General features: G+C 35.7%; 1 protein-coding gene across 10 annotated transcripts in view; it reads left to right on the forward strand.

The window, feature by feature from the left end:
- Positions 1-18,214, forward strand: part of TRDN (triadin) — a 363,753-nt gene that overhangs the window by 282,868 nt on the left and 62,671 nt on the right. For all 10 annotated transcript variants that reach the window (XR_012002811.1, XM_072765072.1, XM_072765079.1 and 7 more), the window contains one exon: positions 8,343-8,381. Coding sequence is in view for 9 of the 10 variants with exons in the window: in XM_072765072.1 (XP_072621173.1) it covers positions 8,343-8,381 (39 nt within the window). In the remaining variant the exon portion in view is untranslated. The remainder of the gene's footprint in view (positions 1-8,342; positions 8,382-18,214) is intronic.

Below are 18,214 nucleotides of genomic sequence, written 5' to 3' on the forward strand. Positions count from 1 at the left end.
GCAAGACTTATCCTAACGTGGTATCAAAGTTCTTTTTTCCGCCTAACAATTTTTCCTATTTGGTAGGAATAGGGGAAAGTTATAGAGAATTTGTTGATTAAAAAAAAGACCAGTCAGATTCAAAAGCATAAGATGTCCATAGGTGCCTTTACAAATCCATGATTGCTCATTTCCTGAAGAACTCTTTAAGTGAAGATTGAACCAATAATGGTAGCTCTATCACTCTAAGAAGCAACACTTTTCCTTTTGTGCCCATCTGGCCAAAATGCCAAGTTGATAGAATGGAAAGGAGTTATGTGTTGGTAAGAAAAGCATTGAGGTTGCCAGAATTTTCTCTATTGTAATCATTGGCTTTGCAAATTAATGTATCCAAACACTGAGAATTTTTATTTTCTCCCTCCAAGAAATTAATGCACAATAATAACATATATATACAATGATATGTATGTGAAATATATAAACAATTATAAAGATAAAGCACCAAGATGTCTTCCTTGGTATTCTTTCCTTTTAAGTTCTCATTAAAAGGGGCAAAGTAGCATGAGAAGACGAGTCATTGTCCCTTTGCATACCCACTTTTGTTGTCACTCCAAGCTAACTAATGCAAATGTTCTAATGTGCTTCTCTCCTTGAGGGGATTTTTTTTCATTTTTCCTGTTCACTTTAAAGATTTAAATATTTTCTTTTCACATATAAGGTCATGCATTATTTTTACATATTTGAATGAGATATAGGATGACCCACACTTAAACCCATGACCTGTTATTAACGCCATTGTTTATTCTCACTTCAAGTTAAAGATGAAGGTCAGTGCCCAGAGAAACAGGAAGAGTCTAGTTAAAGACAAACTCTCCCTTTGATAAGGAGAAACCAAAGAATGTCCACTTATTTACCATGGCAAGTGCTTGTTCCACAACTTTCTGAACCCACTGAATGGTTTAAAGTCAACTGGCTCATTACCTAAAAAATATTCAACCAGCTATGCTGCCATCTTCAAATAACATCACGGGATGTTGTTCTGACGGACTGACTATTCTTTGTGCAACCGATATGTGCAGCCTCTTCCAATTATCTCTTACTTATTTCAGTGTGTACTCTTCACACTAGGAAACTCCAGGAAGGAAAGAATAATGAGGCGCACATGGAGAGGCATGAAAGAAAGAGAAGATAAAGGCAGAATGACGCTATCAGAACCATGGTACATCATATTTAGCATACATGAAAGACAAAGTATCACGGAAATGAAATGATGACAGAATGAGGCAGGAAAAATGTATGCATTTATTCTGTGCTGTGAAGAGAGAATGCCCTTTGGCTCATTTTGTGGCACTGTTAGTGTCCACTCAGCAAACTTTCCTTGTGAGCATCAAACTCCTTGGGAATCTTGCCAGGGAAGGATTGCAGAATCAGGATTTAGACATAAAGCATTGAGTCCTCCATTAAGTGCTTGCATTATGAACTGGAACCACTTGAGAACTATACCTACAGAAGTTTATAAAGCATACTTGTTTTTTTTCTTGTTGGTCTAATGAGAATGAGGGGGGGGGGTGCTTTGTGCGTATGCATACTTGTTACGGAAAAAGCCCTGCCTAGTAGCTGGAGTTTTTTTTTTTTTTAAGATTTTATTTGTTAGTCTATCTATCTATCTATCTATCATCTATCATCATCATCATCATCATCTATCACACAAAGAGAGATAGAGAGAGTGTGCACAAGCAGGGGAAGTAGCAGAGGGAGAGGGAGAAGCAGGCACCCCATGGAGCAGGGGACCCAATAGGGGGCTCTATTCTAAGAGTCTGGGGTCATGACTTGAGCTGAAGCCAGACGCTTAACCAACTGAGCCACTCAGGCACCCCTGTAGCTTAGCTTTAAAATAACCAGCTACAAACTAGTTAACTCACTCTGAATAATTATATCTGATTGGGGCAAGTTAAATATAAAAATCTGAAGATTTATGTGCAGCAGTGTTGAATGTGAGTGAGTCAGTTCTAATGGGCTTTTCCACCTAGGGAAGGCTGTCTTTAGTTAATGCGACAGGGATACCACTTCATATTTTGGTCTGAACCACCTAAAAGTGAACCTTATGAATTGATTTCCCTGGTGTCTTGAAGCCACGTTTTTACATTGTTTTGTATCAGTAACAGTTTTTGAGTGTTGGTATAATAGTCGGGTATTTTTTTGGGTGCTCTGTTTCCAAAGATGAACAAGATAAAATCCCCATCCAAGAAAAATCTCACAATACTTGAAAAAGAGGGCTGTAAAAAGGAAGAGTGAAGTGGTCTCCAGAGGTGCCTGAGATCAGACATATTAGATTATTTTTAATTCAATCTATGGACATCTTCTATTTAGATCTTAGTACATGAGTGCCCAGGAAAGATTTGTTAAATTATTTGATCTAATCTTAACCACAACTACATCAGCTAATTATCATTTTCCATTTCATAAGGTGAGAAAACCGAAATTTAGTTTCAGATGCCTTACATTAGATCATTGGGTTAGTAAATGAAGGGAATAAATTTCAAACTGAGGGCTTTTTTCGTTCACTCGGTTTATGTCTATTTGTCTGTTTTTGTCCAACCACAGTACAAAATGATCTGTGAAAGCCCTTAATTTGGATGAAGTTGCATAATTATTTGAGAATGCCATCACTTTGCCCCCTTGATTATGCATGGAGGATTCCTCAATTTATAAACAAAGATGATACTGATTTAGAAACTCAAGCAGGAAAAACAGAAGCATAGAGAATGCATAATGATTCAAAACCATATGGACATGGTTAAAAAAAGAGGAAGGAAAATAATAAATAGCTCATAGCATATTGAAGTAAAGAAACATAGGCACAGATAAGATGAAAAATCATGGAGCTGATGCCAAGGGGTTGCTTCTCTGTGTGACATCACCCAAGCTTGGAACGGTATTTTTCTTTTGGAGGTCTATGAACAGAAGAGGATCCAAGTCAACCTGAGTGTAGCCAGATTTCTTCTTTCTCACAATTGTATTTACCTGAACCACAAAGTAATGTGTCCACAGCAGATGAAATCAAATGCTACCTATAAAACAGTATCTGTTGGGTCGCCTGGGTGGCTCAGCGGTCGAGAGTCTGCCTTTGGCCCAGGGCGTGATCCTGCAGTCCTGAGATCGAGTCCCACATTGGGCTCCCTTCATGGAGCCTGCTTCTCCCTCTGCCTGTGTCTCTGCCTCTCTCTCTCTGTGTCTCTCATGAATAAATAAAATCTTTAAAAACAAAAACAAACAAACAAAACAGCATGTGCAAAACAATTCCTCTTAAGACATGAAAAAACATGAGTTCAGTGAGAGTTGTCCCAAATCCCTAATTTTGAAGCCCAGCTACTTGGAATGATAGTTTGTCCCATAGCATAAAGCCTCATCTAAAAAAAAACAAAATGTGAAAGTGTGTGAGTGTGTGTGTGGGGTGTGTTTTGTATATACATTGTTCTTAAGAAATATAATGAGAACCATAAGAAAGTTATCTGTGTATGTGTGTGCATTAGTAGTGGATTTTCATTAAAAAAATGCAATGATTACTCAAATGATATGACAACCGTGGGTTTAGAATAAATTTATGGATGCTACTTTTTAATTAAATATTTAATAAAATCTTAATTGTTTTATTTACAAATATTTTTATTTAAAAGATACTGTATTTAACAGTATGGTAGAAAAATATAGGAAGCATAATTTAAAATATCAATAAAGAGACCAATGTGCACTATTTGCTTTGTATCTGATGCTGTTCTAAATGCTTCACCTGTAGGTTCACTTTCATTTTTACAGCATCTTTTTTTTTTTAATCTATGTGAATATTGACATTGAAGCACTAAAAGAGACTTGCCCAGGTTACACAGGCACCTGAGGCAAATTTGGGCTGCATGCCCTGCCGTATGACTTGTGTCCTTAGCCACCATGCTTTCCAGACTCTTTCAGGCCAAAACTCAAAAACAATTGACAGCTGAAGTTCTTTTGTATTTTACCTGAAAAAGATTTGGTGACTACTTTGAAATGTAAAAGTTTCTCATGCCATTAAATATGGACTACTATTCCAGGAGTGAATGAGACAGTAATTTCCTATCAATGACCAATCCATTTATTTAGTTTAAACAGCTTAGTTTAGGAAATTCATTTTTACAATATGATTTTTTTTTTACAATATGATATAAGGGCTAAAAAAATAGAAACTTCAGTGGTTATCTTATTTATGCCAACTGCAGTATTAATAACTCCATTAGTAATTTGTGTACATAATATAACCTAGGTAAATACAACCTACCTATAAAATGTAGAAGGTAGCTTACTGTATAGTTTTTATACATGAAATGTTTAAAAGCTTTCATTCTATCTGTAGCAATAATGATAGCTGTTGGCTTATAAATGTTTAAGGCTCTCAAGTCAGGAAAAAAATCAGTAAGCAAAGACCAATTTTTCCCCTTAGTAAGGAAAATGTTCTTAGACAAATTATGAAGCCTCAGTATCGTTATCTCTAAAGTGGGTGTAATAATGGCATTTACCTCATAGGAGAGGTATGTGAAGATTGTATAAGATAATTTCTTCATTTGTGCAATAAATATTTACTGATCCTCTACAAAAGCACTGATCTAGACATGATGATTCAGCAGAGAAAATAGAAATTCATCTCAAGACTCATGAAGCTTATATTCTCCTGGGATTAGAGAGCAAATAAACACAGGAACCTTTAATATCACATAAATAAAATATAAATAATGCATATGGTACACTTATTTAATAGTGAATGCCATGAGGAAAATATCACTGGCTGCAAAAGCTGATTATCATTATTTATTTTACATAAAAGGCCTCTATGTATTGAAAAACAAACGTGAAAATGATAACCAAGTGGAAAAAAGGAAGATCAGTGATATGCAGCTTCTCCTTACAAAATATTTAAAATAGAGACATCCTTTTTTTAAGAATTTATTTATTTTAAAGAGTGAGGGCATGTGTGAGCAGGGGGAGGGACAGAAAGAGGTGGGGAGAGAGAGAATCCCAAGCAGCCTCTGCTCTCTGCTCAGGGTGTGGAACCTGACCAGGGGCTGGATCCCTCCACCCTGAGATCACAACCTGAGCTGAAACCAAGACTGACGCTTGACCGAGTTTCCTAGGGACCCTTAAGACAGAGACATTCTTTAAAAAATGTTGGTTCTTGGGACTTATATATTGCATAGATTTCTTTCTTTTAATTTCATGAAGACAAAACAGAGACTCCTACTCAGAGTTGATCTCCACTGCTACCCTTCTCTGACTCAGCGCATACACGCTGAAGTTTGGGTTGGCCTGCTTTACTTGAGAGCATAGAGTTGATGACATTGAAGATTCATTAATGAAGCTCCCCTCCCCAGGCCCATCAGCAATTTACATTTCATAAACGAAATCAACAGCCTGGAAAAGTCAGTGCTGCATATGAAATGACAGGCTGTCTGCCTCAACAACTCAGCGTGACGATCTCTTGATTCAGTGTCTCTGCACCCCTGCATGTGGAGCTGAGAATGAGGGGCTCAAGTGACAAATGTTTACGAAAATCGAGTATTTTATTATTATACAATAATAATCAGTGGTAAAAAAAATATTTCAAACAGTAAAGATTGGGTGAAAATAAGAATTCCTTTTCTCTTTTTCTGGCCTCTGGGTCCCAATCTCCAGTACTGGCCACTGTCCTTAATTTCCTGAAACTTATCAATGAAGCCTTTTGAATAAACTTAAATATACATATATATAAAAAGATATATATGCATATATATAACTTTTGACTAAAGTTAAATACAAATATATATATTTGTAATATATATTGTCATTTCATATGACTAGGAATAGACATCTACATGTGACTCAAAAATTAAGGACTTAACCTCCAGTAGTAATACTATCTAAAAAATGAAGGCACTAGGCTCTGAATGAGCAAGTAGCCTAATAAAAGAGATGCTCACCTTAGAAAATCCTTTGACAATAATCTCACATAGCAATTCCTGCTTTGCATCTTCAAGGATAAAGACCCAATTCTGTAAGAAAAAAAGAAAATTACCATGCAATTTAAGTTTATGAGCATAATTTTAAAATAATTAAGCTCTTCCTATACATCACTTATAATTCTCATTAATTTTACAACATTATTTTCTCCATTGTAAGAATGACAAAGTTGAGATTTAGGGTTTTAAGGAATGTCTAAGGTCACAACACTTAGTAAGTAATCTTGTTTTTGAAACCAGATTATATGATCCAAAGCTTCTTTTTACACTTCCCCTGAACTCATAACTTGTGAGGTCACGCTGTAAGGGCTGTTTGCATAAAATAGCAAAAGTCAGTAGTTGTATCCTAATGCGAGGGGCCATGGGCATGGGTGGGTTGGATAGTGCACATTCATAAGTGTCTATAAAATTCTATGTGCAAGATAAAAGTTGGTTCTGGTTGTATAATACTCCTAAAAATCATATTGCATGATAAAAATATTCTTAACAATTTTTATTTTTTTCAAAAGACCTCTTGACAAACATTAAGTCAGATATTTCCATTTCAAGATTACAATGACACTGTGACTGAGCGGGTGAGAGCCATGTGTAGAGTGGGAAGGAAAGCTCTTTCAAATAGCTCTACTTGATGAGTAACATGTTTGTGAACCCCACCCTAGGACACTGCAATTTTATTTCTAGCTCTGGAAGCATGAGCTGAATCAATTTCTTCTAAGGCTACGGATGCACGAGCGGGAGTATTTGGTCTTTCTATAGTCACCATTTTGTTCACGTATTCATTCATTCCACAATATTTATGGATCATATACCGTGTGCCAAAGATGTGAACAAATGCTGATGTTTGAGTAGCAAACAAGACACAGCTATTGCTCTTGTGGAAATTAAAATCTAAAAAGGAGACACAGACAGTAAATGAAAATGAAGTAAAAAATTATACAACAAAAATTTTATATAACACTAAGGCCCATGGAAAGTATTAAGATAGTGTGTACCCTCCCCAGGTATGTGAATGTGTTAACTCAAAAGAGGGGAATATGTGCCAGGGAGTGTTAAAGTGCAATAATAGCAGTAATACCACTTCTTTACAGGATACATATTCAAATATTATAGGAAGTAGGGTGTGAATGGCTATGTGATCTTCGACTATATAAAATTCTGCTGTTAAACAAATGTGAGTTTTGGTGTATGGTTTTTTGTTTGTTTGTTTTTTATAACTCCAGATAATGAGCCTATTAGGCTAGAATTCAAATAAAGCCAGACAGCACTATCTCAGGTAACATAGACTGTACTTAAAAAGTATCCCAACCATGGGATCAGTTTTTCTGCTGTTGGAAGGAAGGAAAAATTGTAACATACCAGAATCCTTCCATTAATCAAAACAAAACTTTATGGCAAAAATGGAGAACTCTAAAGCTGAGGCAAAATTGTCAAAAGAAGAAGAACTGGGAAACGTGAAAATATAGTCAGCCATTACTTTGGTTGGGATGGTGTCATGAGTATTACTTGGATAGTTTATGAAACCAGGTATAGGGACACGTGGGTGGCTCAGTGGTTGAGCATCTGCCTTCAGCTCAGGTCGTGATCCCAGGGTCCTGGGGTTGAGTCCTGCACCAGGTTTCCTGTGGAAAGCCTGCTTCTCCCTCTGCCTGTGTCTCTGCCTCTCTCTTTATGTCTCTCATGAATAAATATATAAAATCTTAAAAAAAAAAAAAAAAAAAAAAACCCTGTTCTATACTGGTAAGTTGAAATGCAGTTTCTGAACAAAAGCCATTTCCTAGGACAATAATAAATCAAAATATTTCATTTTAATAAATCCTTATATTATTATACTAAATTTAAGTCAATTTAATGTATTTTATAAAATTAATAACAAATATAAAAACAAGAATTATACCAGTTTGAAATTATTAAATTAACCACCAGGTGGCGCTCCATGAATTGAGCGTCTGTAGTCAAAAATAATAAATTGCTTGCGTTGGTTAAATTAGGAAAAATTACACACTCTTCCCTCCAAGCGGTTTTTATTAATTTTTTTATTTGTATTACTTAGAGAGCTTCCAAATCACAAGAAATGGGCTCTTATTAAAGACAAGATGCCAAATTACTTAGTATGTTTAGTATGAAACTTTTTAGCAAACTGGGTTTTAACATCAAAGTCCTTTCACTTAAGTTACTTTATAGTTTACTAAGAACACGTTTCACTGCATATTGATAAACGTAACTATAATTGAAATTGAGAACAGATGAGAAAAATCTATTAGAACTGATTCGTATGTTCTTTTTTTCAAATGTTGATTTTCCCCCCTTTTCTTTGTATGTGTGTATGTAAATGTTTTACTCCAGAGCCTGAAATTAAAAAAGATGAAAAGATGCCCAAAGCAGGTAAGGACACTTTGTAAGATTTACACATAAATAGATGTTCTGTTTGTTATGTACAAGTCCAGTTTTATAATCAGGGTTGGGTAAGGCCTTGAGATGCTCACAACATTGAAAAAAAAACCTGATGCACCCATCCTATATATTTTAGATATAATAAAGCCATAAACTTGAAGATATGTTAAAGTGAAAATAGATTCTTTTTTTTCCGGATAAAGTCATCAAAGCACTACTGGCATATGCTGTTCCTTATGCATCTAATGGGTAACTGAGCACTGTTTACAAAGTGCTCAGGGGACAATTTGAATTTGAGACCTGCCTTCACCTATATTCAACCTTTTTTTTAACCTCAAAAAACAGTGGTTTCATATGAGTCAACCTAATAGATTCAATCACTTTCTTTCCCACTAATTAAATATGCAAATATTCTTTGGAATGGTAATCCATTGCTTTCTTGGTCATTGATTTGAAACTTGGAGTACTCTGAAAATAGGATTTCTAAAAACAGGTTCTGTGAGGGAAGAAGACAGGAGATTAGCTGGGAACTCTTAAGACAGGATTCAACACTTAGAAGAAAAAAAATCATAGAATACAGTGCAGAAAGGTAAAACTAAAAATTCCAGTTAGTAATGACAATCTTCCTCGGGCTAACCCTACTCCAAATATTTTATATCTTTATGAAGATATTTATATGTCTATATCTACATATGCAAAAAAAAAAAAAGTCTAGCTATATCTCCCCACACAGTAAAAGTTCTGTGTACACAGAGACATATACGTATCTTTGGTCTTAACAATATTTGTATATACTCAGTTTTACGGAGTTTAACCTATATGAAAATCATTCTTGTTTTACCCTTCCATGTTTAGATATTAACTTGAATTATTGCCACTCCTTTTGAAAGTACTGTTAACAAAGCAAAAGGAACCCATTGTTTTGTAGTGAAAAAACAGCCATTTTGAGTGACTTTATAAAATCTGAAAGCCTGCATTTTCTGGAAGATAAATGGAAAAAAGTGACCAATTTTACATAGTGAGGAAAATGCATAATAGAGATATGATATATTACATCTTAACATCAAAACTTATAACTGAGCTTTAGATATATTGGCAGAAAAGGGGAAACTACGTATAAAAATTGCTCTATGGTTGTTGGCACTCTTACTGGTGTCAGTGAAAGACTGCTGACCAAATAAAAGGTATTATGACATTACTCCTTCCTGTAAGCTAACACTGTATTTGATGCTTTATTTTACTGTTGGTATGTAATGGGAAAACTAATATGCACTATAAATTTCCTATTATTAGTTTGCATTAAATATTTATGTCTATTTTTATGTTATATTTATTTTTAACTTCCTAAAAAGAAAGAGAAATTAGCATTAATGGCATATGTTATATAATCAATCAGCAGATTAATTGAAAACGTATATTATGCTAAATATCACTGCCATATGTTCAGGATTATGCTTGGTGATGCAAAACTTACAAATAAGAAATAAGATATTGTTTTTGTCTCAAAAGAGTATAATCAAGGACACAGACATGAACTATCAAGTGATGGCTATAAGACAATTATATCAGTGATGAGAGCTCGGGAGTCTCAAGGGAGGAGCCACCCCTGTGGTCTTATCAATCAGGGAAAACCTCGGGGAGATGATGGATTTAAGCTAGGGTTTTAGGAATATGCAAGAACAGCTGAGACAGGGAGATGATTCTACAGCATGGTGGAAGCGGTGCTAGCTTTCGAGTAGAAAGACATGAATTTGACTCTGCCATTTGCTAGGGGTGTGACTTAAATTACTTAACATTTCTGACCTTCAGTTTCTTTATCTATGGAAGGAAGGTTATCAGAACAAGCCACCAGGGCTTGTTAAAAGGAATCAACTTGGTGCTTGCCATTTGGTTCAGCTTCAGTAAAGGGTAGCTCTATGGCGGAGTTAACTGAGAGGCAGGATGAGCATGCAGTTAGCAGCAGGCAGCAAGAAGACCAAAGACCAAAGCAGATGCTAGGCCCCGAATGAGGAACAGACGATGGCAGAACTGCAGCCATGGTAGGTAGCCAAAGGGAGGGTGGTTCTGGAAATCTTGGAAAGGGTGATTAGGAGGCCAGAGTGAAAAGTCTGGATTCTCAGAATATGAATCAGAGGAAGAGAGTAATAATCCTAAATCTTGTAATAGTGTATGGAGTGAAGTTTTGTAGAATGGATTTTCAATCAGAGAGATTTGACTCAGGAGTATTTTGTAAGTAATCTAAATATTATAAGGATGGGAAAAATTGGTACAGAGCAGAAACAATGAGAAAGTGAATTTTGTTTATTTTCAAGATTATTTATAGCCATGACTACTGTGCAGTGTGGACTTTTTAGGAATTATGATTTTTAAAAGCACAGAACCTAGTAACCCATTGAAAATATAAACAACATCTTATATATTCTTTCAGTTACAGGACACCATACACTTTAGAAACACAGTCGTACTCACTGTATTATGCTATTGCTGCTTTTCTATCAAGTTGTTTCACAGGAAAAGAATAGGCATGGATGACATTAGCTGTACTGAACTTCATGGCCTCAAGCATGAAAGGATGAGAAGGCAATTAAACTATAAGTTGCAAAGGAAGTGCAGGTGTGCAGGTGGGTGGATGCTAGTGGGACATCCACCTAGAGATATCCTAGCGACGCTTGCAAATTGGGAGCATTCACTTGGGATCCTCAGACTAGGTTGGGTATACATGAGTTTCGAAGTTCAGCATTGGAAGACAAAGGAGAAAAAAAGTTGTTCAAAAAAAAGAACATGGAGACAGAAGAAAAGGGAATGAAGGATGGCTCCATTCCTTTGGATTTCCCATGGAAAAGTAAAATAATCGATAAAGAACAGGCAAGCGGGTTATGGGGAAGACCAGGAAGTACAGTGTCTCAGCATCCCAAAGCAGGGGCCCTTTCAAGAACACGTGAAAAAGTCAGCAGTATGAAAATGTCAGAGGGTCATGAGACATGGGACCGAGAAAAAGCCATTATAGTTGACAAAAACCTGTCATTAATTGTGACTTTTTTAAAAAAAAGATTTTATTTATTTATTCATGAGAGACACAAAAACACAGGCAGGGGGAGAAGGAGGCTCCCTGCGGGGAGTCGGATGTGGGACTCCATCCCAGGACCCCGGGATCACACTCTGAACCAAAGGCAGACGCTCAACCCCTGAGCCATCCAGGTGTCCCAACCTTTTGGAGGGCATTTTCAGACCAGTGGAAGTAAAAAACAGTTTGGGATTTATCAGTAAGTGGAAGCAGAGCACAAACTACTTTTTCCAGGAATTTGTAGGGAAAGGGAGGCAAAATATTCTATTTCAGCAGGTCAAATCAATGAAACATGTTGGTTGTTGTCATGCTGGTGATAATCCGATGGAGAGAATTCCAGGGAGAGGAGGAGTGAGAAGTCCAGAGGGAGATACTGATTAGGAGAGAACTGTCCCAGATTTGAGAGAAGTGGGGATACACCCTGTAGGTGGAAGGAATAAGCTTAGTTATGAGGAAGAACAAAATGCTCCTGAGCTTTGAAGGAATAATGAAAGGATAGATTAAATTAAAGTTGAGCATACATGAGGGAAGACAGTCCTCCAGAATGATCTTTTCTCCTAAAATCTCTGTGTGATGGTGACCACTAACATATTTGTTGCCCAAACCAGGGGATGTTTTTTCTTCTTGCCTCATGTTATACTGACTCCGACACAATATTTGACCATATTTATTGTCTCTCGTATCCAAAAAAAAAAAAAACCCGAAAAACTTTCTTTGGCAAAAACTAAACCATTTAACCCATGTTGTTAAAAATAAGACAGCAACTACAAAGAAATGACTACATTTTTAAATACCGGAGCGACGTTTATAATGATTTATTTTTGACGTGGCATATTATTAGCCACTAAAATTCCTTTGTTTTTTATGAGGCGATGAAAATGATGGCAAATGGGACATGCATTTCATTAGGTAATTGGAGAATAGCTTAGTGTTCTTTTTGGGAAGCAATAGATATTAATTATAAGTAGTAATATAATTAAAAACAACAAAACGCTTGCCTAAGTAATAAGCAATACATTATTTTTCTTACTTACCATGGATATTAATATTCATAAACAAATTCTTCAGAGTTCTAGAACTGTATTTCTAACTGTCTAGCAAACATTTCCACTTGGTTATTCTGCCTACGTGTCACTTTGTTCATAATTGAACTCAACAGCTCCTCCGTTGTCTCTTTCTGTCATTATTGTCGCTCCTTATCCCAAGAAATGGAACTCATGAGTCACCACTCAGTTCCGTTGACTTAAACTTCTGAGTCATTTGCAGCTTCTCCTTGTCTTTCAGAACCCAGTGTCCAATTAGGTATCATGTTATGTATTTCCCAAATTTGTGCTCCCCCCTCCTTTTTGTTTTCTTTCTCCGGGTATGACCATAGTTTTAGCTCTCATCATCTCTTGCCTGAATAGATAAATAAGCCCATGACTTGATCCTCTTGTTTCCATCTCGTCTTCACAGACAGATCCACCACATGCCTGTGCTAGTTATCTTTTCTAAATGAGTATCTGTGGAGAACAGAGCTAGATTCACTGTCACTACATTATACTGCGTCCCCACACCCCCTGTCATATGTCTTCATGTGGTCTCTCTTTGTCTAATCCACCACTATCATCACTTCCAGTGCACCCACATCGAGATTTAAAAAAGATTACTTGATCTGCAGAATTTTGTCTATTCAGTGTCTTTGAATAGTTTCCCTTCACTTTAGGTCCATGGGTTTTTTTGTTTGGTTGGTTTTGGGGTTTTTTTAAGATTTTATTTATTTATTCATGAGAGACAGAGAGACAGAGAGAGAGAGAGGTAGAGACATAAGCAGAGGGAGAAGCAGGCCTCCGCAAGGAGTCCAATGTGGGACTCTATCCCAGGACCCTAGGATCATGCCCTGAGTAGAAGGCAGATGCTCAACTGCTGAGCCACCCAGGTGCCTCAATTTAGGTCCATGTTAAAAGCATCTTACCTATAAACCTTGCCTCTTGCCTCCATCTTGGGAGCTTACCTTCCCACCCACCACTGTTCTCTATCTATAAACACACAGCATAAGTTTTCCAGCCTTGGTCCGTTTACATAATGTCTTCCTCTACCATACGATGTGATATCCATAATTATCGAATGGGTTTCCTCTAACTTTGTATCTAAGCTCCTATATTATCTCTGCTGTGAGCTGTTTAGTCTTCTCTGATTTCTGATACAGGAAATCATTCGAGAGTCACCATAGCCACAACATGTTGGCAAAATTATCATTCTGGAAACAAAGGGGTTGGTTAATATTTTTTTTAAATATACTTTTGACATATGTCTTGATTTTGTGATATATGACATGGAGAAGCAGTTTTTTAAATGGGAAAGGCTAATAGAGGAAGGATGGCATAGAAAGAGGAGCTCTAAGGCAATAGATGTGGAGGGGTTTACAACAAATCTCTTAAGTGCTGAATCTCTCTTTCTTTACTTATAAAATAGAATTACCACCAACAGTGCATTCTATGCCAATCCAGCAGACTTATTGTGAGACTTGTGTGATATGATATATGTGAAGGTACTTTCAAAGCTATGAAAACAGAAAAATATAAGAGTTTATCATCTATACCCTTGTTATTTCAAGTGTGGTCCTCAAAACAAGAGCAGTATCCTCTGGTTGCTTGTTAGAAATATAAAATCTTGGGTCTTATCAATAGCTGCTGAGTAAGAATTTGGATTTTAATGAGATTCCCAAGTCACTAATTATGTACATTAACATTTGAGATGTAGTATTGTAGATTTCATAGACAACCTATTGTTGCCCTTGTCTCCAGGGAGGAAAAACATTAAGCTTCTCTCTTACCAAAAACTTGGCTAATTTAGAGTGGACTTATTTTTTTGGGTGGCTGCTTTCTAACTAGTAGGGAGGTCCTCACACTTACTGAGCACTGGTTGACATCCTCCATCCACTGTCTTACTTGATGGGTGATTTCTGGACTTTGGCCATCTGAGAAATGATTGAGGAAACAGCTATTTCTTATGACATAGCGTAGGCAAACAAGCACTAGACATACTTGTGCATTCATTTGAAGAATAAATAAACCCATATTTTGCTAGCAGAACATGTGTGTCAAGAGTGAGCAGTCTCTACCAGCTAGCTAAGAATGACACGATAGGTTAATGATTTAGCCAAAGAAAAACGGTATGTACTCATACTTATCAGTCATCAAAGCATCTCTGGCTCATATTCCTCAAAGAACTTGCTTCTAATTGGTTCCTCTATTTAATCTATGTCTGTCATCACATAAACTAAATGTAATATCTAAAAATTATAGATAGACCACTATAGTCATCCTACAAAGGTATATGTATATATACTGGATCTTCCAATAAGACAAAATGTGTTCTCTCTCTCTCCCTTCTCCTTCTTTCTCCCCCCAACCACCTCACATACCACTAAAATAATATATACATCTTACATCTTTACGTTACCCAGAAAACACATGCAGGGCTCCTATAAATTGTAGAAATAATTAAAACTCAATTTGATTAGATTCACTATGTTATGGTAGGAACAGACTCAGTTTTGTTCATAAAATACTGATTACATTTCCACCATGTTTCTAATAGTGTGCCAGGTTTTGAGGATATAAAGATGAATAACATAAATTCTCAATAAATATTTTATATCAAGGCAAAGATCATTAAATAAAGAGCTAATAGTAACAAAAATAAATGAATACAAATCAAGCAAACAGGCAAGAAAAAGTTGTGCAGAGTGTGCCTTCTGAACACAAGGGGATGTTACATTTCTTTAGCCTATTGGTTCAGGGAAATATTCCCAAAGGAGAAGATTATATGAATGATCTCAGAAGGTGGGTGAAGATAAGCAGGTGAAAAAAGCCTGCATAGAGCATTCCAGATAGATTTATAAAGCTTCAGCTGGATGGTAAACAGTCAGGAGCACTGAAAACTACAAGATTTCACCTTCACTTCAGCACCAAGTGTGAGTGGAGAGCAAGAGTAGGTAAGGCTTAAAAGAAAACCCTGCTGCTGTAGTAAAGGTTGTGTCCTTTTTCCTAAAGGAAATTGGGAACAATTAAAAGTCTTTAAGCCAAATGAGGTACAGCTTAAAATAGAATTTCAAGTAGCTGATTCTGAATAATCACAAATTGAAGATACAGAGGATGCCAATAGTTTCAGGAAATCAGTTTTCTAGGTGATGAGATCTTGCACTGACATCTCTAGAGTTATTAAAAGGTTCTTGAGAGAGCATTAGTAGGAAGGAAAAGAGGAGAGCTATTATAGAAGCATTTAGGAAGTAGAATCACCACAACTTAGGGCAGGGGATAAGAAAAAAATCAGGATAATTCCCAGGTTTCTATCTTGGAATAGTATGTGGACAGTAATGTCATTCACTGTGGTTGGAATTTCCAATAGAAGTGGCAGATTAAAAAAAAAAAAAGGAGGCTATATGTATTATATAAATTTTTGACATATTTATTATATAATGTTTTTGTTGAACATTTACTATATGCTAGGCAATATAGCAAAGCACAAGCATATAGTAAGTTGTGTTGTGTTGGGATGGTAAACACAATCAAGTTACTGTCTTCCTAGAGTTTATAATCTATTTAGGGTAGCCATGGGGGAGAGAAATGTTGAATGAGAGGTGCCTGTGGGATATGCATTTAGGTATGATTATCAGGTACCCAGAGAGAAAATATGGTAGTGGATGTGGAAATTCCTGGCAAAGCTGTGCTGGCTTAAACAATGAGACTTATTGACATCTACGAAGGGAAGAGAGAGAGAAAGAAGGAGGATCAAGGAAGCAAATCAAGAATAGTAATATGTAAGGAGTCAACAGGGAAGAAGACTTGAAGGAGTTAAAACAATTTAAAAAAAAAAGGAATGAAGGAAGGAATTCTCTTAGAACCTTGAGATGCTGTCTCAGAAACCGAGGGGGAAAGAATTTTAAGGAGGAGGAGGCTGTCAAAGTGTCAAATGTAACAAATTTACAGTAAGATAAAGACTGAAAAATATTCATTGCAAGATATGATATAAAGTTGCTGCTGATCTTATAAGCAGTTTTAGTGGAACGAAATAAGAGGAAAACCAAATTACCATAGTTTGAGGCATTTAGTTGAAGGCCAGGGATTGAGGCCAGAAAATACCCGTTGTAAGCTTTGTATAAATTAGAAGTTATTATTTTAAAGACTTGTCTGAAAAAGGGAAAAGTGTGAATTATTCAGGAGAATAGCATGGCAAAGGAAAAAGAGAGGAAGATGTGACATCAGAGAAACTGTAGTTTTAAATAATTTCTAATCTATCAGAGATATAGCAACAACCATCTTTAAAACTTTACAGGGTTAGAGTGTCAGTAAAAGGCATAATGCATGGAAAAATGCTAAAAACAAAGGCATGCACTCATTCTATTTTTAAAGACCTGAGACAAAAGGGATATGTATTATATATATATATATATATATATATATATATATATATATATATATATTAAAAAAGTATAAAAGTATTTCATTTTATTTAATTACCTACTTCTGAGATCAAAACATTTCCTTTCTAATAGAGATCTTCTTGTTTGTTACTTGTTCACTTGTGTAATATTACCCCAGTGGTTCATGCAGTACCATTTTTAATTTTAAAACCTTGAACTAAGTCCTTCTTTCTTAAAAACCATACTATTCTATACAGTTCAGCTAAGAGTATAAATCCATAACATTATTGTTATGGAGTTTTTCTCTGTAACTATAAATGGTGGAAGGATGTCCTGCAGGATAGGTAAACTCTATCTTGCACTTGTAGTTGGCAGTGTTTTGCACAGAAGACTAGTTACAATTATTGGCACATGAAAGAATTTTGATTTGAGGTGAAGTTAGTCTGGGAAATGCTCTTAGAGCTTACCATATATATGAACACATTAGGGAAGTCTGATAGTAAAGAAACCAGCTGAGCCTTTTTTTACCCAATATTTTTCAAATGTATTCAACTATGATATCTTTTCTGTGATAGAATAGTGGTGTTCAGCTAAATGCACTGTGAGAAATTATGTCTTACACTTACTTAAAAGATTTGGTGAACCAGTAGAGCAAAGATAATAGAATTTTTTTTAAATTATGTATTAAAAAAAGAAAAGAACAAAATGAGAAAAACTGGAGATAATGTTCAGTTGTGTCGCAATTAGAACAATAAAGATATGCTAACTAGTGTACTTTATTTATACCCAGGCATTGTCTTCTCAAAATTTCATTTTATTTTTTCCCCATAAATAAGATGACAGAAAAGTCTATGTAATTTTTGGAGGAAGAGGTGCTTATTCTCTTTCTGGATAAAAATTGTATTAAAAGTATGCTGATATGGAAAATTGAGTAATCGTTAGCAAGTGGCAGTGGTGATAAATACTTCATAAGTATCCCTATCAAGACTCATGTAAATCTATAAGGCAGCAAGTCAACCACCATTTCTATCACAGACTAATATTTTTTAAGTAGTCAACAGGTAGGGAGGGTTTATTACTCAAAGGAAACAATGAATCAAAAAAAACTGTAATGATTTTTACTCTTTAGTTCAGGGACATTTATTAAATGCCTTCTAATTCCAATCTTGGAAAATGAAAACATAACTAATATTGGCAGAGCAATTAATTAATCAAGAGGAATTATTCACATACATATATAACATAATTTGATCTCATAATGATCTTGTGACTTAGGTTCCATTATTTTGTCTAAATTACAGGCAAGGAAGCTGATATAAAGAGCGAATGTTTTCCCGGCTTCTTTCAACATAA

Source organism: Vulpes vulpes, chromosome 1 (assembly GCF_048418805.1).
Source record: "Vulpes vulpes isolate BD-2025 chromosome 1, VulVul3, whole genome shotgun sequence".
NCBI lineage: Eukaryota > Metazoa > Chordata > Mammalia > Carnivora > Canidae > Vulpes > Vulpes vulpes.